Source organism: Neomonachus schauinslandi, chromosome 15, assembly GCF_002201575.2.
Source record: "Neomonachus schauinslandi chromosome 15, ASM220157v2, whole genome shotgun sequence".
NCBI lineage: Eukaryota > Metazoa > Chordata > Mammalia > Carnivora > Phocidae > Neomonachus > Neomonachus schauinslandi.
The window spans coordinates 41,157,756-41,180,180 of record NC_058417.1 but is presented as its reverse complement, the minus strand read 5'-3'; the positions used below and the strand labels follow the sequence as shown (position 1 = coordinate 41,180,180).

At 53.1% G+C, this 22,425-nt stretch overlaps 1 protein-coding gene across 2 annotated transcripts; it reads left to right on the top strand.

Moving 5' to 3' along the window:
- The first annotated feature begins 3,376 nt into the window (after positions 1-3,376).
- MEOX1 (mesenchyme homeobox 1) lies at positions 3,377-22,025 on the top strand. 2 transcript variants are annotated; one of them, XM_021681650.1, is made up of 3 exons: positions 3,377-3,864; positions 20,167-20,339; positions 21,832-22,025. In XM_021681650.1, the coding sequence occupies exons 1-3, from the start codon at positions 3,396-3,398 to the stop codon at positions 21,952-21,954; spliced, it is 765 nt and encodes a 254-aa protein (XP_021537325.1). In that variant the 5' UTR covers positions 3,377-3,395; the 3' UTR covers positions 21,955-22,025. The 2 variants fall into 2 exon arrangements, with proteins under 2 accessions (XP_021537325.1, XP_021537326.1); XM_021681651.1 differs by lacking the exon at positions 20,167-20,339 and having other exon boundaries at positions 21,832-21,981.
- Positions 22,026-22,425: the final 400 nt, after the last annotated feature.

The following is a 22,425-nucleotide window of genomic DNA, read 5'->3' as shown; positions in this document are numbered from 1 at the left end:
TTATCCCCACAACAGCCACACGAGGCTGGAACTGTCCTCTCCCTCTTGCCAGTGAGGAAACTGAGGCTCACAAGAGGGATGTGACTTGCCTGAGACCACAGAGCTGATGGAGGGCCAGGCCCCTCCTCGTGCCCAGGCTCGTGCCCCCAGGCCCCAGGCTCCCCTCGGACACCTGGGTGGGGTGGCCTAGCACGCACCGGAAGCAGGTCCATGGCGCCAAGGACAAGCCTGCTTGTCACACACAATGGGGAAATTCCAAAAGTTCCTTGGGGTGGCTCAGGTGTGGCCCGGCCGACCATCCTCCTGACGCACGCTTTTCCTCTTCCTCCTCCTGCCACCCCAACAACAACCAGAAGCGGGGTCCCCTCCCTTCCTGAAAACCCTGCTCCCCTTGGCCGTGCAGCCTCAGGGCTTTTTTTCCACAAACAGCCACTTCCATCCATCTCTGTCTGGGGGCCTGCGGGGCCTGGAGGGGGAAATGCTGACTTTGAGGAGGTTAAAGGTGCTGGTGCCCGGCCTTCAGCTAACAAATGGGCTGCCGTGAGGGGAGGGACTGTTGTTTTTTCCTGGCCTCCGAAGAGGGGCCTGTCAGGAAGATGTAGAGGCCAGCGGGCCCCCGGCCGCGCCCCGCGGGGCGGCTGACAGACGCAGGCAGCTGCGCAGGCGCGGGGGGGGGGGTGCAGGGGGGTGCTGGGCCCAGAGGAGCGCACCGCACCCCTGCCGCGCCCCTCTCACTGCCCCCCTGACCCCTCGGCCCACCCCTTCCAGGGGCCGCGGCTGGGCCTCCCCGAGCCGGGCCTCCCCGCGGCCGGGCTCCCCCAGGCCAGCTGCAGAGGAGGCCAGAGCAGGAGTCCGATTACAGCCGCGGGGCCAGGCCCCCCGGGAAGGTTTTCCTGGGGAAGCTGACAAGCCAGGGCTTCCTCCCAGCCTCCTGTGGATTCTTCTAGAGCTCCCACAGCCTGGAGCCCCTCGAGGGACAGCACGAGGCTGTGCAGTAGAATTTCCTCAGCGCTCCTCCCTCGCAGTCTCTTTTGGGAATCCTTCAGTTAAGGAGAACGAGATAGGCGAGGAAGGGACCGTGTTTATCTGTCACCCACTCGGAGCTCCATGTCCCAGAAATGACTCCTTTAGATGCTCAGATGTCTGTGGGGTGGGCATTCCGATGCAGCGGGGCCAGGCTGCTCGGGGTTTAGAATCCTGGGTCCTCCACCTCCTGGCTGTGTGTCCCTGGGCAGGTTACCCAGCCTGTCTGTGCTTCTGAGTCCTCTTCGGAAACACGGGGCTGATGAGAAAAGCGCCTGCCTCACAGTGCTTTTGTGGGGATCCCTTGGGGGAATGTGTGTGAGGTGCTGAGGTCACTGGGCGAATGTCAGCGAGGACTATCATCCCAGAGGAGGAAACAGAAGCTCAGAGAGATGGGGTGACGTGTCTCAGGGCATGGAGCTGGGAAGTGGCAGAGCCAGGATTCAAACCCGCACCTGTCGAACCCCACAGTCCACGCTCCTTCCTCTGTGTCAAGCTGCCCCAGAGGGGATGCCTGAGGGCGACTCCTCGTTCTGCCTTTTCTTAGCTGTGTCCTTCTGAGCTAAGCCTCATTTTCATTTGTAAAATATAGAACATAATTCTTAATTTACCCATAATAAGAGAGTCATGAGATCCAGAGGAGAAATGTGCGTGTGACAGCTAAGTCCCGGGCAAAGCAGAGAGATGAGTCTGGTTCTAGGCAGTGATGCCGTCTCCTCTCCTGGCCTCCAACACCCTGCCCGTTCCAGAAGCCCGATGCCAGTTTCATGGAGAGTGTGCGTGCGGCCTCCAGGCTGCAGGGCTGAGGCCCGTGGGCCCTCCTGGCGTCTTTGGAACTAGCCAGCACACAGTTATGTCCGTGCCCATTTCGGCCCTGATCCCGTGGCTCTGGGCCGTGGAAAGATTCAGTGGGAGGGGAGCTCTGGCCCGTGTGCTTGGAATGTCATCCTCCCAGAAATTATATTAACCCTCCTGAGAGACCAGCAGGGCGTGGGGATCGAGTAGCCTGATGGACCGATTGAAATGGCAGTTGGCCCTTCTGTGACAGGCAGTGGCCTGGAAGACCATGTAATCGTTTGCCAAAGAGAACTCCTTTGGGAACGAGAATCCCCCTGATCCCTATTTCCACGCCCCAGATTTCACAGAAGCCGTGGCCTCGGGGGCTGGGGTAGGGGAAGCAGGTGGGTGGAGGTGAGGGGGCCTGGAGAAACTTCAAGAACCTTATCTAAGAGCCTTCCCTTTGCCGTGGAGGAAAACGACTTGAAACCCCCCTAGAGAAGAGTGTGGCTAATTGGCATGTAAGTCGGGGTTAAAGAACGGAAGGAAGAATCTGATTGTTTTTTTAAGTTACTGAGAAAGTGAGAATGTCGCTTTGGGTGGAGAGAAATAATTTTTTTCTGGAGTGTGTCTTTCTTTATGCTGCAGACCCTAGTGGGCCGCTGAGACTTGCAAAAAAAAAAGATTTCTTTTAATCCACCTTCCTCTTTGCAAGCAGCAGTAGAAGGGCCTTTAAATCAAATGCAATCAGCAAACTTGTCTCTTGCACTTATTCCCCGCTTCACTCCCTGGAATTTGGCACTTGACGGATCCTGGATCTGACTTAAGGCTTTTTCCAAATCCAAGACTTGGGGAATTTTGTTAACAGTGCAATAAAATAACTTCATAGCGTACAGGAGGCACATTAAAGAAGTGGTGTGCGTGCACTGCTCTCTCTCCTTAAAATTAAAAAAAAAAGAAATACAGACCATGTTTCTTTAAAAGTCTCCATCTGCAAATCCCATTAGATGTGCATATAAGGTTTCTGATGATTAATAGTTGCCTGCTCGGGTTTTGGTTGGAGGGGACCGTGTGTGTGCTGGTTAACCCCTCCCTCTCCTCTCTCACGTTTCACTTCAGAAATTTGTCACTCTCTCCCCACCGCAGGATTTAAAAGTGTGTCTCACAGCCCCGGGCCAGCCCTCTGCAGGCATTCACCGCGGGCTCCAACACAAGCTCTCGTCAGCTGGCGCGTCTGGGCGGCGACAGTGAAAATGTCTAGTGTCATCGGCGACAAATACACGTCCAGGGGACCCCAATAGGCAGGCTGGTGTGTCGGGGGCGGGGGGACAGGCAGGAAGCCAGGAGTGAAGTCTGACATAGGTGTGTGCACGTACATCCGTGCAGCTGGCCACACGTGTGCGTATTTGAAGGAGACTTTAGTTTTGGTTTTTGTTTTGGTTCCTGGGGTGAATTTTCTGCTGAACATTTCCCCCTCTTATTTATTTATTTATTTACCTTTTTTTTTTTTTTGCATTTAAAAAAATCTGAATATAAACAAAGTGTAAGAATCCAAACTTTGAAAAGACTGAGGCGCGAGCAGCAGTAGACGGCAGATGGATCCGGTGGCCAGCAGCTGCATGAGGAGCCCTCACCCCCCGGCCCCGGGCTGGGGCTGCCTTCGAAATCCCCACGCTGAAGGCACTGGGGGCTCAGGGCTGCCCCACTACCCGCCAACACCGTTCTCCTTCCACCAGAAACCAGACTTCCCGGCGACAGCAGCGGCAGCGTACCCCGACTTCTCGGCCTCCTGCCTGGCAGCCACCCCACACAGCCTTCCCCGGGAGGAGCGCCTCTTCACTGAGCAGCACCCCGCTTTCCCACAGCCCCCCGACTGGAACTTCCCCGTCTCCGAGGCCCAGCGCAGGCTCAACCCGGGCCCAGCTCGGGGCTCTGGGGAGATGGGGGCCAGCAGCCCGGGCCTGGTGGACACCACGGGAGGCCCAGGTGAGGATTACGAGGTCCTCGGGAGCACTGCTCATGAGACAGAGAAGAAGTCAACCAGACGGAAAAAGGAGAGTCCAGGTATGTGACCGAGGAGCAGCTGAGCGTTCCTTTGCTAGGTCACTTGCCCTCTCTGAGTCGAGCTGACCATGAATTGCAAACAATATTATCTAATCTACCCAAAGGCAGGAGTTGCCTTTGGGGTTTCTTCTACTCAGAGTTCTAGGATTCTCTGGTCATGGGGGCTGTATCTGTGCCCCCAGCACTCCTGGACCCCAAGAAGGTTATGCCCGCAAGGGAATGAAATAAGATCCACAGAGATTGGGAGGGTACATGGGATGGAGGCTCGGTGCGGGCTGGCAAGGGCTAGAGAGGGGCTTTCTTGAATCGGGGCTGCCTCCGGGTCATGCTTCTCCCCACCGAGCCCCAGCAGGCTCCAAATGGTCCCGGAGCCAAAGGGTTTGCTCACCGGGGGAGTCAGCTGAGATGGGAACTTGGAGGGCTAGGACGGAGGCTGGGACCCCGGGGCATCAAGCAGAGCCAGGACCCTCTGTCTCTAGGATCCTAGAGGCAGAGAAGCAGAGGGCTGGGATGCGGAGGGGCAAGGGGCGAGGAGGAGATGGATTGCAGAGATTTGGCCCCCAAGGTGTCTATCATTCTGCCCATGTCTGAGCCAAGAGGGCAGCTCAGGGTACTAAGGTCTGGGCGACCCCAGGGAAGGCATTCCCTCCCCCCCACCCAGGGGTCCTCCTGAGGGATCACCAGCCTTGGGAAAGTCAGGGAAGCAGGCAGCCAAGGAGACCCAGAGGCCAGAAGATGGAGTGGCCTGCTTATTAAGATCCCAGCTCCTGTCCATCTCCTCCCTGTGGTGGGGACTGGTTTCCTCATCTCTCCATGGGGCCCTCCTGGCTTCTCGTGCTGCCCATTCACCTTCTGTCTGGTTCCCTGTCCCCACCTTGCCGCCCGTGTCCTCCTGAACCCATAGAGGACTTTTTTCCCAGGGCTAACCAGGGGCGGGCAGAAAACGAGAGTGTCAACCAACCAACGAGAACACTCTGTGCTTTGATTTTGCAGAGCACTTTCCATGTAGCACAACTTTCCCGAGCATCTTCTCTTTGCGGAGCACTGGCCAAGGCCTGGGGGGGGGTGCAGAGATGAATATGGAGGTCTCACCCCCAGAGGGCTCAGACTGAGAGGGAGGAGAGGCCTGCAGATGCTTGTCTGGCAGTGGATGTGCTATGACCAGAGAGGGGTTCAAGGTGCTGCAGGAAACACACGTTAGCTCTTTGGGGTCCCACCAGTGTGTGAAGTAAGCACAGCGGGTCTTACCAGTATCTCTGTGCTGTACGTGTGGAAAAGGAGAGACAGAGAGTTTGAGGAGGACCCTGCCAGAATGGGGTACAGAGAGCGCCCCCCTCATCTGGATTGGCCCAGGACTTTTCTGGGTTTAGCGTTGAAAGTCCAGTGTCCCAGGAAACCCCTCGGCCCCAGGGCCAATCAGGACACTTGGTAACCCCAGGATCAAGCTCAAACCCTGGACCTCAGACCCCAAATCCCACACCCTTCAGCAGATTTCAAGCATAATCCTCATTTTGAAATATTTGCTCTCCACGCTTAAAGAAGCCCCTCCCCGTGCTCACATGGATGGCCACAGCCTAATAGGAGGGCCCTTTAAGTCCCCGGCTGGTTAAATCCTCAACTCTTCCTAGCCCCGGCTGGAGATGTGCTGAGATGGGGCACTTTCTGCTTCTCCTCGCCGAGGGGCTCTCAGCGACTTGGCTCTGCGCCTGGCTGAAGAGCTCTCCCTGCCGGGGCCGCCTGCCCCTGTAGCTCCTCCATCTCTGCCCGCACCTCCCTGGGCCACATCCAGCCACTTTCCGGGGACCTGGGAGCTGAGGCACTGGAAGGCACAGGCAAAGGGCTGGGCTTAGGCGCAAGCATTCTGCGGTCCAGCAAGCCCCACATGTGCCTTCTTTCCTTTGGGTCGGTGGCCTGTGGCACTGCATTAGGGAGCGAGCCTACGTGCCAAGCAGCTGGCCGTCCCAAGAGCACGTGGACTCCCTCCACTGAATGTCCTGCAACTCTTCGGGGCGGGGGAGGGGCGGGTAGTTCTTATCCAGGAGCAGCCCTGGGATCCCCCCCTGTGTCCCCCCAGGAGCAGCGGCAACAGCAGCAGTCAGGCAGGGCACAGCAGGCTGAGTTTCATTCATTCTCTGGGGTTCCAGACCCGCTCTCTGTTCCGCATGAGAATCTTTCTGTCCCAGCTAGTTGCCTGAGCCTTCCTTTGGAATTGAACTGGAGGGGGAGGAGGCAGGAAAGATTAGCTTCGTAAGAGCCTGAAGGAAGGGAAAAGCAGAGGAGCAAGGCCCCCAACCAACTCTAGGAATCTGGAATCCAAGAGACAAACCCACAAAGAACCCCCATCCCACTCCACCAATTCCGAGCCACCGCGTGGAGTCTCTATTTAAACTTTTGATGTTTTGTTCATCTTGGACTTTTTGCATCAACTGTGATTTCTTAAAACATTGCATTAAAAATATTATTCCTCTTGATGACTGAGGGGTTCGGCACCACTTGCATCTTGCGCCCAACGTGGGCGCCTCACATGCCTCACCCCGGCCCGTGCTAAGCTGTCTCTGAAGCTTAACCAGCCATCCATCAGAAATGTGTTTTCCATAGTTCTTCATGGGCAGGCGGGCAGGTTGGCGTGTCGGCACCACAACCTTGGGCTGTGGGACTTTGGAAAACGTCTTAATTTCTTGGAGCCTCCATTTTCCCAGCTGTAAAATGGGATCGGAACCAAAGTACCTTCCCTACAGTCACTGTGAAGGTTAAAGGCAGTGATCCGTGAGATCAGCACGTGGGTTCAATAAATGGCAGCTGTGAGTGTTATTAGGCCCGTATTTCCAGAACCAGACTTCAGAACATGGTGGGGGAGGTGGTCCATGGAGTTGAATATTTAAATTACGCTGACTCAGAAATTCCTGAATCTGGGGTATAAGACCTGGGAACTCCTTGCAATTATTGTTGGTCCTCAAATCCAGTTGTCATCAGTTAGGAGCTTGGAACCAAGAGACCTGCTGGAGAGGTTGGGGGGTGAGGTGTACTTGGCGAAAGGGTCCCTTACTGGCTGGCCGAGGAGGCTCCAGCAACAGAAAGTTACTGAAAGTTCTTCTCAAGAGGAATGTTCTCTATTCTCCCCTCTCCTTCCGCCAGCCCCAGCTCCTCCCCTGTCATTCCCACTGGAAGTGGAGCTGATTTGCTCAAGTAAATGATGAGGAAAGCAGGGGCTCCCACTCAGAGACCTTCTGTTGGTTCACAGCACAGAACTGATTTAGGAGACCAGTGTGATGTTATCTCACCGCAAACACTCTCAGCCCCTGGCCCATGGGTGTCAAAGAGCCCTGCTGGCAGGGACAGCTGCGAGGCCACTGTTGCTTGCCCCCGATCTGTCCATCTGTCTGGCTACCGTGGTCGTCTTTAATTTATGGGAATGAGGGATTTCGCGGTGATTTCCTGGCGGGGTTCAAGGGAAGGTCGCGAGTGATCCGCCTGGCTGTAGGTGAATCCAATCGCCCGCCAGGGAGAGCCCCCCGTGCTTGGGCTCAGCCCTGCTCGCTGGTGCTCTCACGTGCTCCCTCTGCCTTCCTCAGACTCGCTCTGTCCGTCTCCTGAGGTTTATAAACCCTCCCCAGATCGGCCCCTTTCTCCCACCTGCTCTCTGCCCATAGCGCCCCCCTGCCCTCCACCCAGGCTTCCCACCTCTACCTTCCCTGCTGCAAGCTACACCGGTTCACTTGCCCCACAAACACACCCCGCTTTTTTCTCCCCCCAACCCCATTCGCCGAGGTACTTTCCCTTCCTTTCCTTCCCCCACTCCTCTGCCTATGGAAGTCCTTATTTTAACATCCAGCTCAAAAGCCACCCTCTCCAAGAATCTTTCCTCTCTTTTTTTAAATGTATGGCTCCTCTTGTCCGTAGCATCACTTCGGTGGAAGCCGTTGAAAAAGTTGCAAGTTTTAGTATCCACTAGAACCTGTGCTGATTTTCTAAATAGATAGCTCGTAACTTCATAAAGGAGTTCTTCTGAGATTTCTTTTTTTTTTTTTTAAGATTTTATTTATTTATTTGAGAGAGAGAGAATGAGAGAGAGCACATGAGAGGGGGGAGGGTCAGAGGGAGAAGCAGACTCCCTGCCGAGCAGGGAGCCCGATGCGGGACTCGATCCAGGGACTCCCGTATCATGACCTGAGCCGAAGGCAGTCGCTTAACCAACTGAGCCACCCAGGCACCCTCTTCTGAGATTTCTTACCATGGGACATCTTGTATTTGAAATCTCCTCTTTAAAAATGATGATCAGGGGCGCCTCACTGGCTCAGTCAGTGTCGTGTGTGACTCTTGATCTCAGGGTCTTGAGTTTGAGCCCAACGTTGGGTTTAGACATTATTGAGAAATAAAATCTTTGAAAAAAGTAAACGAGTAAATAAAAATTATGATAAAAAAATACATAACACAAAATTTACCATCATGATCATTTAAAAAAAATTTTTTTAAGTTTTATTTATTTAAGTAATCTCTACACCCACATGGGGCTTGAACTCATGACCCCGAGGTCAAGAGTCATGTGCTCCTCTGGCTGAGGCAGCCAGGTGTCCCAAATCGTGATCATTTTTAAGCGTACAGTACAATAGCGTTAACTATATGCACATTGTCCTGCAACAGATCTCTAGAACCTTTTCATCTTAAAAACTGAAACCCTATATCCATTGGAAGACAACTCACCTTTTCCCACTCCCCCAGGCCTGACGAATAGCGATCTACGTTCTGTTTCTTAGAATTAGACTACTTTAGGTTGCCAGTCCGCCTCAGGCTTCGCAGGGGTGGTGGCCAGAGCAGGGCTAATGTGGGACTGTACCATTATATTGGATGAGGAGTAAATCTAAACAGAACACGGAGTAACTTTAGGCCAAAGATAAACCCATCTCACTTTGTCTTTTAATAGCAAGTATTATTAAAGACTGATCTAAAAAAAGTTAGACTACTTTAGATATTTCAGATAAGTGGAATCATGCAATATTTGTCTTCCTGTGATTGATTTATTTTACTTAGCATAATATCCTCCAGGTTCATCTGTGCTGCAGCAGAGAACAGATTTTCCTTTTTTAAGGATGAATATTATTCCATGGTTGGCATAGACCACATTTTATTTATCCATTCATCTGTTGATGGACAGACACTTGGGTTGCTTCCAAGTGGGCTATTATGAATAATTCTGCAATGAACATGGGTGTACAAATATCTCTTCACAATTCTGCTTTTGAATTCTTTTGGATATATACCCAGAAGTGGAATTTCTGGATCCTACAGTAATTCTATTTGTAATTTTTTGAGAAACTCCCCTACTCTTTTCATATGAGACGATATCTCATCATGGTTTTGATTTGCATTTCCCTAAGGCTTGGAGATGTTGAGCATCTTTGCGTACACTTGCTGGCCAGTTGTAGCTATTCTTTGGAGAAATGTCTATTCAAGTCCTTTGCCCATGTTTCAGTTGAATTGTTTGACTTTTGTTGTTGACTTGTAGGAGTTCTTTATATATTCTGGATATTAATCCCTTATCAGCATATGGGTTGCAAATATTTGTAGGTTGCCTTTGCATTCTGCTGTTGGTCCCTTTGCTGCATAGATGTCTTTAAGTTTAATGTAGTCCCATTTCTCTGTTTTTGCTTTTGTTGCCTGTGCTTCTGGTGTTATATTCATGAAATCATTGCCAAACCTAATGTCATGAAGATTATCCCCCATGTTTTCCTCTAGGAGCTTTATAGTTTTAGATCTTACGTTTAAGTCTTTTTTTTTTTAAGATTTTATTTATTTATTTGAGAGAGAGAGAATGAGAGAGAGCACATGAGAGGGGGGAGGGTCAGAGGGAGAAGCAGACTCCTCGCTGAGCAGGGAGCCCAACGTGGGACTCAATCCCGGGACTCCAGGATCATGACCTGAGCCAAAGGCAGTCGCTTAACCAACTGAGCCACCCAGGCGCCCTTAAGTCTTTGAACTCTTATGTTTATTTATTTTTTTAGAGAGAGAGAGAATGTGTGTGGTGGGGGGAGGGGCAGAGGGAGAGGGAGAGAGAGAATCTTAAGCAGACTCCATGCCCAGCGTGGAGCCCAATACGGGGCTCGATCTCACGACCCTGAGATAATGATCTGAGCCAAAATCAAGTCTGATGCTTAACCGACTGAGCCACCCTGGTTCCCTTTAAACTATTTTGAGTTAATTTTTTTATATGCTGTAAGGTGAGGGTCCAGCTTTATTCATTTGCATGTAGATATCCAGTTTTCCCCACATCATTTATTGAAGGTTGTCCTTTCCCCTCTGTGTAGCCTTAGCACCTTTGTTGAAGATCCTTTGACCATATATGTGAGGGTTTACTTCATAAGTATTCTGTTCCATCGTTCTCTATGTCTGACTTTATGCCAATGCCATACTGTTGTGATTATTGCAGCTTTGTAATATGTTTTAAAATCAGAAAGTGTGAGGCCTCCACCTTTGTTTCTCTTTCTCGGGATTGTTTTGGCTGCACAGGGTCCTCCGAGATTTTTTCTATTTTTGCAAAAAATGCCATTGGGATTTTGATAGGAATTGCACTGAATCTGTAGATCACTTTGAGTCATAAGGACATTTTAACAATATTAAGTCTTCTAATCTAGAAACATAGGATGTCTTCCCATTGTGTTGTGTCGTCTTTCATTTCTTTCAAAATGTTTTGGAGTTTTTAGTGTATACATCTTTTACCTCCTTAGTTAAGTTTATTCCTAAGTGGGCTTTTTTTTTTCTTTTTGATGCCATTGTCAATGTAAATTATTTCCGTAATTTCCCTTTCAGATTGTTCATTGTTCATGGATAGAAACGCCACTGATCTTTGTGTGTTGATGTTCTATACTGCAACTTTGCTGAATTCATTCATTAGCTCCGAGAGGTATTTTTGTGGAATCTTCGGGGGTTTCCATATACAGGACCATGTCATTTGCAAACAGAGATCATTTTACTCCTTCCTTTCCAATTTAGATGCCTTTTATTTACTTTATTTTATTTTTTATTTTTTCACCTGATTGCTCTGGCTAGGACCTACAGTATTATGTTGACTAGAAGTAGCAACAATGAGCATCCTTGCTTGTTCCTGATCTTAGAGGAAAAGCTTTCAGTCTCTCATCATTGAGTATGAGTTTACCTTTCATCCAGAGTTATAGCATATGACTGCCTTTCTCCCTAAAACTGAAGTGTCTGGAGGGCCAGGATGGTATCTGATTCACCTATGTAATCTCCCTCGCGCCTGCTGGAGCATTTACCCCAGGAGGAGCTCATTCACTGTGTGATCGGTAGTCTCCATTACAGCCTGGTGTTCATTCATTCATTTTCTCCCGTTCTTTCTGAGAGGGCCTCCACTGGCTGGCCTGAGGGTTTCCACCATGTGTGATATCCTTCTGTAAAATGCATCAGGACTTTTATAGTCTCACTCATGAAACAGTGTGCAGAGAGCCCGACTTCGATCATAAAACCAGCCCGGGTCAGGGCTAGTGCTGGGGTCAGAAAGACACATAAACAGCCACATATGGAGGCTGGGCTGACTCTGCATGATTCCCCATGGGGTACTCAGGTCAGCTCCTAAGTACCAGGGCCACCATGGCTGCTGTGGCTGAGCAATGAGGTGGACCCCATGGCAGGACAGTTAAGGGGGGCGGCTGTGGCTGGGCAGCTGGAGGGCGCAGCTGTCCTAGGGACACGTGGCTATGTTTCCGGTCTAGAGGAAAGGGCAGCTTTTTCTAATTTGCAGAGAGGTCTCCTGTGGACTAGCATCAGCCTTGCCAAGCACCCCTCCTGGCCTTGCTCCCTCTCCTTAGTGGTGAGCACCGGCTATGAGGATCTGGGGGTGGGCAGGGCATGTGTCTTAGCCCACCCGGGTTGCCAAAACAAAAGACCATAGACTGGGCGGCTTAAACAACAGACATTTATTTTCTCACAATTCTGGAAACTAGAAGTCAAAGCTCAAGATGTCAGCCAGTTTTAGTTTCTCTGTAGGCTTCTCTCCTTGGCTGGCAAACGGTCATCTTCTTGGCATGTCCTCACTCGGTCTTTCCTCTGTGTGTGGGCATCCCCGGTGTCTCCCTATGTGTCCTAATCTCCTCTCCTTATAAAGACACCAGTCAGATCGGATCAGGGCCCACCCTAACCAGCGCTTCATTTTAACCTAATCATCCCTTGGGCGATACTATCTCCAGATACAGTCACATTCTGAGGTTCTGGGGGTTAGGACTTCAACATATTCACAGGGGAGGCAATTCAGCCCATAAACGAGAGGCACAGGGACAAGGACAAGGTTTTAGCAGTGGCACCAATGCTCCAGTCAAAAACCTTTAGTGAAAAGCAACATCTCACAGGGGTGCGCGACCTCAGAGTTTTCCTGGCCCCAGGTCTCTTTGGCCACTCCAGCTTTCCCACTCAAAGCATCGTTTCTGGCTACAAATAGATCCCTGCATGCTTATCTTATACCTATAGGGAGAGACACTTTTATTATTTATTTATTTATTTTAAAGATTTTATTTATTTATTTGACAGAGAGAGACAGAGAGAGAGACAGAGAGAGAGCACAAGTAGGCAGAGTGACAGGCCGATGGAGAGGGAGAAACAGGCTCTCCGCTGAGCAGGGAGCCGGATGTGGACCCCAGGATCATGACCTGAGCCGAAAGGAGCCGCTTAACGGACTGAGCCACCCAGGCGCCCCAGGGAGAGACACTTTTAGGAATGTATCTAAAGAAGTGGGCTGTTTGGCAGAGGAAGGAAAGGAGGTGATAATGAAATACACGGACAACGTCCGTGTCACTTGGGTCAGCAGAGGGACACTGAGTACCATGCTGGGTGATCTCCTATCCATGCCCACCCTCCTTGCTGGGCTGCAGCCTCGTAAAGGGGGGCGGGGCAGGGGGGCGGGGTTCAGGGGCTAATGTCAAGTGCACTGACAGGGCAGACCCAGACTGAGTCCCCATCCACAGCTTCCGTTCTGCGTGAGCTCGGGTGAGTCCCACACCTCAGAGTACTACTCTCTGAAAAATGATCGCGGTATCTACCCCATAGGGTTGCTATGGGATAAGATGGGATCACAGATGTAAAGACACAGCCAACACTTGGTAGCCCCTCAATCCATTGTTCCCAAACCCACAAAGGAGCCCTCCTCTTTTCAAAATCTTCCCTGATCCTGGCTGCATCCCAGGTGGCCTGTGCTCAAAGCCTGGCAAAGCAGTGACCCGAGGACAGAGGGGGCCTCGGAAGCCTGCTACCAGCTGGGCCGGCCTTTGTCTGCCGTCTCACTGGTCCAGGGTCACTGCAGTGCTGGGCAGGGTGTGGTCTGAGGGGCCACAGCGGCAGCAGCCTCTCTCGTTCCAACTCAACCCCAGAACCCCCAGCGAGGAAGAAGCCTTAGGAGCCAGAGTGGCCAGTGTGGAAGGAGAGACAGGAACTCCACGTTCCTCTTGCCTCCTGCCTCCTGGTCAGAGCTCCTGCCCCCTGTCAGGCAGAGGTTGGGGCCCCCATCAAGACCCTTAGCCACTGTCTGAACTCAGAGGCATCAGCACAAAACCCGTGACCGAGCCCGCTCAGGCCCCACCCAGATCAGTCTGGAAGTTCTGCAGAAAATCAGTATCCACCAAAGCAACAAAATTCTGACCAGCACCTAAGACATAAGGGCCCAAAGAGCCGTTGGGCTCTAAGAAGGTCAGTGGAGAGGTAGCCTCGGCCCTGCCTACCGCTGGCCAGGCTAGGGGCTCAGGAGTCCTGCCCTACTCGACTTTTTCTCTGGCTTGAGCAAGTCAGGGTGTCTGGGCCCAGGGAGGTGGGGATGAGCCCAGAGGCAGAGCAGCTCTTTCTGACAGCAGGACTCGAGGTCCCTGCAGGCCCCGGGAGGCAACCCCTTCCCCCCAGTGCCCTTTCTGCTCACTGAGCTGGGCTTCCTGGCCTCTGGCCAGGATTCCTCCCCCGCCCCCCAACCCAGCCTTTTCTAGTTCATGTTTTCCCTGTTTTCCTTGAACACAGTGGTGGAGGAACAGTGTGAGCAGTGGGGCCTGGTCCTAAAGCCCACACTTCCTTTGGTCACAGCTGAGGGCGACATCTGGAACGTATAAACACAAACAAAGTCCACACCTGCCCATGCCTCCCCCCAACCCATCTCAGAGGCTTGCTGCAGCTCCCCACCCTCATTTCCACTGCCTCCCTTCGCCTTCACCTCTCTGCTCCCCTCTTCCACGGTCCCCCACACCCTATCTCATCGCCCATCCATTCCACTCTCCCTTGTACCTCATAGCCTCACTGCCCCCACCCCACAGGGGTCCCTCAGCAAAGACTACTGTAGCACCAGGCGTTTCCATTCCAGAAGAATCTGCTTCTCTCCCAGAAAACATACTTCGAATTCCCCAGCCCCGCTGCTGGGCTCCTCAAAGAGGCTGGGAGCCCTCCCCATGTCTCTTCGGTCACCTACCGGAGACACAAAGGGCCCAGACATTGAGGTGGGTGGGCCTCACTGGGACCCAATGAGAAAGGAAGCCAGGGAGGTCCTGGATGCAAATACCCAACTGGTCTCGGGCTGGTTCCATCTGGGTCCTATCTATTTTGATGGGCTTTGACTCCTCCTGAAGTTGAAAGTATCAGAACTAACAAGGATGTCAAAGGCCAGCACTGTGACAGCCCAGGAAGCCCCAGACACCGTTTTCAGAAGGTTTGCCAAGGTCTCCCCTGCTGACATTATGCCCCAGGGATTCCCCCCCCCTCCCCGCCCCTGACCTGCACAGGGACACGTCCCTGGGGCGAGCACAGCCTCCATGCTGGCCACGCCCCTCCCAGGGCAGCCCCAGAGTGGTCCCGGGGAATTCCAGCAAGCCTTTTAGTCCCTGGGTCTTCATTTCCTCCTCTGTTCCATGGGCTGATGTGTACCTTATCTACCCTACAGTATACGTAAGGGGACGCAACAGGAAGCAGCCTAATGTGTGAAAATAGCTTCCGGTCACGGAAATCTGGGTTTGCGGTCCAGCCCTGCCTTGAGGCCCTCTCTCGCCTACTCTAGGCTCCCCTGTAAAATGGAAAGGTGCCCAGAGATCAGCTCTAAGCCTCTTCCGGCACTACGGTTCTATGATTCCGTAGTACATATGCAAGCCCCAGAGACGTTTACCTCTGGGGAAAAGAGATCCATTGTCAACTGCGGAAGTGTTATTTGAATGTACCGCATGTGACTTTCTATCTGGTCTTGGATAGGAATTTGTGTAAAACGCTGTGACCATTGGGGAGTAGGGATACAGGCCTCCAAAAAGGCGTGCTCCCCAGAGTCTGTCTGAACTTCCTTGCAGTCCGATAAAGCTGTCTGCTAACTTTAGGAAGGCCTGCCAAAACTGACAGCTTTTTGTGAAATAATTTACCTGGGATGGTGTAAAAGCTCACGGTGCGGACCGCAATCACACATACATCCTGTTTGCGTTGCTCTGGGCACGACGGCCCCATCACGGCCCGGCTGGCCGGCTCTGGCTCGGAGGGTCCCGCGCAGGGGCTGGGGCAGGACGGAGCTGCTCCTCCTGAGCCCCGGAAGGCAGCCTGCTGAGCACCAGCCTCCTCCCTCTGCACCCCTGCCCCTGAGAGAGAAGCAGGGCCAGGATGCCTGAGATGGGACTCTGGTCCGTGCTAGGGACTGTGCCTGGAACCACGCCTCCACTGGAAGGCTGACATAACAGTGACCAGACACAGACCCAAGCAGAGACGCAGAGAAGTAGCACCACCGTGCTCGGGGTTAACACGCGTGACCCGCGACATTTTACCTTCTCGGCAGCCTTCCGAGCATGGTGCATGGAGCTGTTCTTGTTTTGCAAAGGAAGAAACTGAAGTTCAGAGAACTTGAGACGCTTGCCCAAGGTCAGAGAGCTCTTTCTTGGAGCCTGCTCAGGCCCAGATTCTCCAAGGGCTCCTCAGACACATCTCCATTCAGCTCGGGGCGGGGAGCTTTGCACATCAGCAGGAGACAGAAACTCCCTGGCAGAGCCCTGACCTGTGAGCTGAGGACCTTGGGAAGGCCGGGGAGGGCCTGGGGACAGAGCACCCAGCAAGACTCCAGATCTGACAGAAGGGAGGAACTAGGAGCCCAGATAAAAATATTTGCAACCGGAGGGGCCTCAAATTCAAGGCCAGGGGTTCTTAACAGAAGAGAGAGTAGGGGGGCGCCTGGGTGGCTCAGTTGTTAAGCATCTGCCTTTGGCTCAGGTCATGATCCCAGGGTCCTGGGATCGAGCCCCACATTGGGCTCCCTGCTCCGTGGGGAGCCTGCTTCTCCCTCTCCCACTCTCCCTGCTTGTGTTCCCTCTCTCGCTATGTCTCTGTCAAATAAATAAATAAAATCTTAAAAAAAAAAGAAGAGAGAGTAGGGAGAGGAGAAGAGGATGTCAGGGCTGCATACTGGGCAAGGACTCTGACACCAGTCCAATCCCGTGCCCCTCCCCATGAGGGAACTGAGGCCCAGAGTAGGAGGCAGGCACCTCAACGAAGGTGTACTCCCCTGGGATCAAACTATCCTGAGGGTAGTGTGCATGTGAGCGGGCAGACTAACCCCCACCCCGCTCCCAGCCTGAAATGGCTCCTGGTTTGTCTCCATCCTTCTTTTTCTATGTTGATGACAATGTTGCAGAACAAAGAGAACCAGAACTTCCACTTCGATTGTCATAGCTAGCCTCCCATACTTCAGGCCCTCTTGTCATTTCTAACGGTGATGAGAGGCCTCTTCCCTGAGAGGCTGATGAGGAGCAGCTGTCCTCTGGGTGCCCCTCTCCCACCCCCCCCACCCCTTCGCGGGTGTTGCCCCAGGTTCATTGACTTCCCAGCCCCAGCTCCTCTGTCCCATTTCCTCTTCTTTCCCACCCTGAGGCCCAGCGCCCACCTCGGGACAGTAAGAGGAGTGGGGAGGTGGGCAGGGAGGGGCCCAGTAACCAGTCCAAGATCAGCTCAAAGGGGTCCTCTCCCTACCTCCCCTCATCTCTCTTGGGAGGCTAACGTGCAGGACTGGAGAGAGTGGGCTGTTTTCCGGGATTTCATAGGCACCCGTGTGCACCTAAGCAGGCCTGGGAGAAGGGGAGTGTGGGTGAGGGCATCAACCCAGGACAGGGCCTCCAGGAGCACTGGGTGTGGAGACTCCAGGTCCAGCCCTGAGCCTGCAGATGCAGATGAGAAACTGAGGTCAGCATTGACCACTGCACCTCTAGTCAGATGAATCTGGGTCCCAATGTCAGTTCTGCACCCCGCCCCCCCCCAAACTGCTGGACACACCAGGCAAGTTCCTGGGCCTTTCTGAGGCTGCTTCCTCCTCTGTATACTGAGTAGGATCTAGCAAATGTTTAGCAAGTACTGTACCAGGTACAGTAACAAGTGAGAAAAAGCAGTTTCATCCCTGGGGGGAGAAAGAGAGCGCTATTAAATTATCACACAACTCCACAGGACGATGCTAAAGGGGACAATAATAGTACCTTCTCCTAGGGGTGTTTGGTGGGAAGGACGAAATGGATCTGAGAACATAGAAGCCTTCAAGAAACCACAGCTGGTACTCTCCCAGCCCCTCAGATGGCATCTCTCAGAGTGGAAGAATTGGAAGAATATGTTTTTGTTTAAGCACTTTAAAGTTTTAAAAGCATTTTCCCCACACAAGAGCTGGTCCAGGCTTCCCAGTAACCCTGGGAGGTAGGTGCTTTATTGTCCCCAATTTCTTGATGAGGCGACTGAAGCCCAGAGAGGTTAAGTGACTTCCTCAAAGGCCCCCAGCGAGGAGATGGAGGCCTCAAACCCTGACACGAGTCATCTTGGTTTTACACCCCCTCAGTCGTGAAAGGGAAGGGCTGGGAACCACCCTGAGCCCTGGGACAGGAGTGGGTGGGAAATGAGCCGGGTCTCTGCCGGCCGGGATGTGCTCTGGGAAGGCTGACCTTCCTTCCCCGGCCGGTGGCAGCCAAGGCCGGCTCACTCCTGGGGATCCCCGGCCTGGGGCTGCGCGTCCTTCCCTCCAGCCCACGCTCCCGCTCCCGCTGGAGGGGTCTAGGCCAGCCTTCCCCCAAGCCCATGGGACGCGCCCCATTCCTGCCCCCGGGCGCGCCCCGCGGGCGGCCAACCCCGACCCCTGCAGCCGGCAGCCGGGCACTGGGGAGCCCCCGGAGGGGGGACGGCGCCCCTCTGCCTTCTCGGTTCCCACAGGGGCGCCCCGATCGCTTTACTATGCGCCCTCCACCGAGCCGCCACCCCAGCTCTGCGCCCGGCTGCTGGGTGGCGGGGATGGAGGGCCTGGAAACTGAAACACAAGAGACTGAATGGAAAGCAGGAGAAGGAACTGCGGAGAAGGGAACCAGGGGGCTGAGGTTCCTGACTGGACCGGGGCTGACGAGGGGTCTCCACCTCCCCACCCGCTCCGCAGTGTGGCTGGCTGCTTTGTGGGGGGGTCTTCCCTGCCCTATACCAACCCATCAAAAAGCCCCCACCCCCGGGCCAGCCCCCGACAACAGGGACTCCCCCCAAAACAAGGACTCCCCCCCAGCACACACCCTGGCACGGATGAGGTCCCTAAGGGGGCACAGGGTGGGCACACCGCTTTCAATAAAACACCTAACTCTGAGCCACGGGGCCTCCAGGTCTGTAAAAGGACAGTGAAATGAAAGACTTCCAAATTTTAGAGCCCTGCAAGAAAAATGGTTCCTGTAGCCATTCACCGAACACGTGGCCCGCATTGTTAATTGTGTGGGTGTCTTTGGTCTCCTTCGGGCCGCCTCCCCACCCAGCTCCACCACTGAAGTGAAGGTAGAGCCGCCCCTCAGCTTGCTCGGGGGGGTAACATATAGTCCCTGTCCTTTGTACAGCACTCTACAGTTTGTAACCCCTTCCTACGTGGATTTTACTTGAACAGCATGTGAGTCAAACTGCCTGGGTTTGATTTCTGCCTCAGCCAGTCACTGGCTGGACCAACTAGATGAACTTGAACAACTTGTTTAAACGTCTCTGGGTTTAGTTTTCTGGTCTATACAGTGTGGGACTAATACAAGAACTCACCTGGCTGAGTTACTGGGAGGATTAAGTGGCTGATACATGTAAGGTGTTTGCTCCCCGCACCCGTTAGCCGTTATGATGGAGCTCCTGCTGTCTCTAACGCAGAGCCCAGAACTTTCCAGCCTTGGCCCCTCCCGGTATCAAAGTGGGAAAGAAGCTTAAGGCAGCACTTCTCAGTTTACATGTGCACACAACTCCCCTGGGGATCTGGCTAAAATGTGATTCTGATTCAGCAGGTCATGGGTAGGGCCCGAGATCCTGCAAGTCTGACCAACTTCCGGGCCCTGCTGCTGTGGCCGTGGTACCCTCTGAGAAGTGAGGTCTTAGAGCAGGGGTTTGTAAACTTGACCGTGAAGACTTATTGCTGGGCCCCACCCCCAGAGTGTCTGATTCAGTAGGTCTGGGATGAGGCCCCAGGATATGCACTTCTGACAGTTCTCAGGTGATGGTGATGTCTCTGAGGACAGAGAGCCTCAGTTTTAGAACCTTTGCCCCACAAACTTATAGCCATTACTAATGTCAAACGGGGGGTGGAGGGTGGAGATTGGATAGTAGAAATCATTAAACAGCCAAGAGCAGCTTCTCGTGCTTTGGGGATAAGAAAAAGTTTGGGGTAGGGGCGCCTGGGTGGCTCAGCCCTTAAGCGCCTGCCTTGGGCTGGAGTCACGATCCAGGAGTTCCGGGATTGAGTCCCGGGATCGAGCCCGGCATCAGGCTCCCTGCTCAGCAGGGAGTCTGCTTCTCCCTCCTCCCCTCACCCCGCTCATGCTCTCTCTCTCTCTCTCTCAAATAAATAAATAAAATCTTAAAAAAAAAAAAAAGTTTGGGGTGGGGGTGTGGTGGACGCACCTGAGGTTGGGAGCCAGAAGACTTCCCAGTTCTCAGGGGGTTAAAGCACTAGAAGGAATGATAAAGGGACAATGTGGGTTCTTTCTCAATATCCTTTAAAAAACAAGAGAAACAGGGGTGCCTGGGTGGTTCAGTTGGTTGAGCATCTGCCTTCGGCTCATGTCATGATCCCAGGGTCCTGGGATCGAGTTCCGCATCGGGCCCCCTGCTTGTTGGGGGTCTGCTTCTCCCTCTGCCCCTCCCCTCTGCTCATGCTCATGCGCGAGCTCTCTCTCTCTCTCTCTCAGATAAATAAATAGAATCTTTAATATAAAATAAAATAAAAAATAAAAACAAGAGAGACAAGGAAAGGCTGCCCTGACTCTTAAGGACAAAAGAAAGGGAACCTCTGCGGCTCACATGTTCCCGTTTGGGATGCTTTCTCCCCAGACAACCAGGAGAGCCGAGGGAAGCCCGAGGGCAGCAGCAAGGCTCGCAAGGAGAGGACAGCCTTCACCAAGGAGCAGCTGCGGGAGCTCGAGGCCGAGTTTGCGCACCATAACTACCTGACCCGGCTTCGGAGATATGAGATCGCCGTGAACCTGGACCTCTCCGAGCGGCAGGTGCGGTCCAGGAGGCCCTCCTCCTCTGGCCATCCCTCCTTTCCTCTGCTCTCTCATCCCCCGACCTTCCCACCACTCCTCCCTGAACCTTCTCCTTTCTCTTCTCCCTCTGCCCAGTCCAGTGGTTCTCAACTGTGGCTCTACCTGAATCACCAGCAGAGAGTTTAATTAACACCGATGTCTGGCTTTAGAGATTGTTTTCATTGGTCTGGGATAGAGTCCAGACATCAGCATCTTTTCAAAGGTCCCCTAGGTGGTTCTCACGTGCAGCCAGGGTTGGAACCTCTGATCTGGTTATTCCCAAACTTGAGTGTGCACTGGAATCACCTCAGCCCTTGTTTAAAATGCAGATTCGAAGGGGCACCTGGCTGGCTCAGTCAGTGGAGCAGACGACTCTTGATCTTGGGGTCATGAGTTCAAGCCCCATGTTGGGTGTAGAGATTACTTCAAAACTAAAATTTAAAACTCAAAAAAAAAAAATGCAGTTTCCATAACTCTGGAGAGTGACTTTGCAGTAACAATAAGTGGGACTGGGAGTCTGTATTTCTAGTAGGCTCCCCAGGTGGTTCTGGGACACCTCTTAAAAAAAACTTCCTAGCCCTTTTGTTTGGGGTTTTCCCTCAGAGCATTCCACCCACACCCACGTTCTAACATGGAGTAAAGTATTATAATAGTAATAGTATTTGATAGCAGCTTTCAGTTGATGAGGGGCTCTGCCAGAGTGCTCGGTTTAGAAAACTAAGATTCAGATCCTGCCTCTACCACTTCCTAGCCCTGTGACCTCTGGGACTCGTCTCCTGACCTCTCTGGGTCTCCAGGGTCATGACCCCACCCTGCGGGTAATGCTGCAGCTGAGATGAGAAAATACACAGACCAGAGCTATCTAAACTGACAAGTGTTTTTTTTTTTTTTAAGATTTTATTTATTTATTTGAGAGAGAGGATGAGATAGAGAGAGCATGAGAGGGGGGAGGGTCAGAGGGAGAAGCAGACTCCCTGCTGAGCAGGGAGCCCGATGCGGGACTCGATCCCGGGACTCCAGGATCGTGACCTGAGCCGAAGGCAGTCGCTTAACTAACTGAGCCACCCAGGCGCCCTAAACTGACAAGTGTTTTATGAACGTGCCTAAGGATGAGACTGGTGATCCTCTGCTCCCAGACCCTTGGGTAACAGAAGCTAGAAGGAGGAGGTGTTGACACGGGAGGGGCGGGGCATGTGAAAGTGGGTGGGGCCAAATGCCAAGTGACTTTTCGACCCTGTCCCCAGACCGGCAGGATTTCTGACACAAAGACAGGGAGACACAAGAGAGGTCTCTGGGCAGATTGATGTGTCCTCCCTTTTGTTTCGATTCCTGGTGCCTTTGGAGGAGCTGGGCAGGACAAGCGGAGGTTCCAGCTGCGGTCCCTGGAACTGCAACCTGCTGTCTTGAGCATCTATATGGGGAGGTAGTTGCACCTCCCTTGATGACCAGGTTCCTTTGCTTCCTCCGTCAGGTCAAAGTGTGGTTCCAGAACCGAAGGATGAAGTGGAAGCGTGTGAAAGGGGGTCAGCCAATCTCCCCCAATGGGCAGGACCCTGAGGATGGGGACTCTGCTGCCTCTCCAAGTTCAGAGTGAGATTCTCCATGGAGAAAGAAAGACTGAGGACTGAGCCCCCCTACCCAGCTACCCTCACCCCAGTCCTCACCCAACCCCACCTTCACCTTCTCCCACCACCCCCCTATCCAGGGCAACCTCTCCACGTCTTGCAATGACTCTTAAACACGAAGCTGTTCAGCATCCCTGGGAGCCTTGAAGTTTCCCAGAAAGTTCTCTCCAGTTTTGCTCTGTCTTAGCAGCCCCTTCCCCAAGGCCGTTACTTCCCACAGTTCTCATGGAATCATACAGAAGCCCGACTGGACCCAAGCAAATCTGGGAACAGCCTCAGACACACTGCTGCTCGGGGTCTCTCGGCTGCTGCCCGCCCCTCCTGCCACCCGCTCCCTCCGATACCAGCCAGCCCTCCTCCAGGCCCGGAGGTCTGCTGCGTGAGGAGCCTTGGGACCAGCTAGTGACGTGTGAAAGCAAATGCTCCAAAGGAAGGAAATG

Coding starts and splice junctions, on each gene's coding strand:
- MEOX1 (XM_021681650.1), top strand. CDS start 3,396: ATGGATCCGGTGGCCAGCAGCTGCATGAGGAGCCCTCACCCCCCGGCC. Junction 3,865..20,166: donor ACGGAAAAAGGAGAGTCCAG/GTATGTGACCGA, acceptor CTTTCTCCCCAG/ACAACCAGGAGAGCCGAGGG. Junction 20,340..21,831: donor TGGACCTCTCCGAGCGGCAG/GTGCGGTCCAGG, acceptor TTCCTCCGTCAG/GTCAAAGTGTGGTTCCAGAA.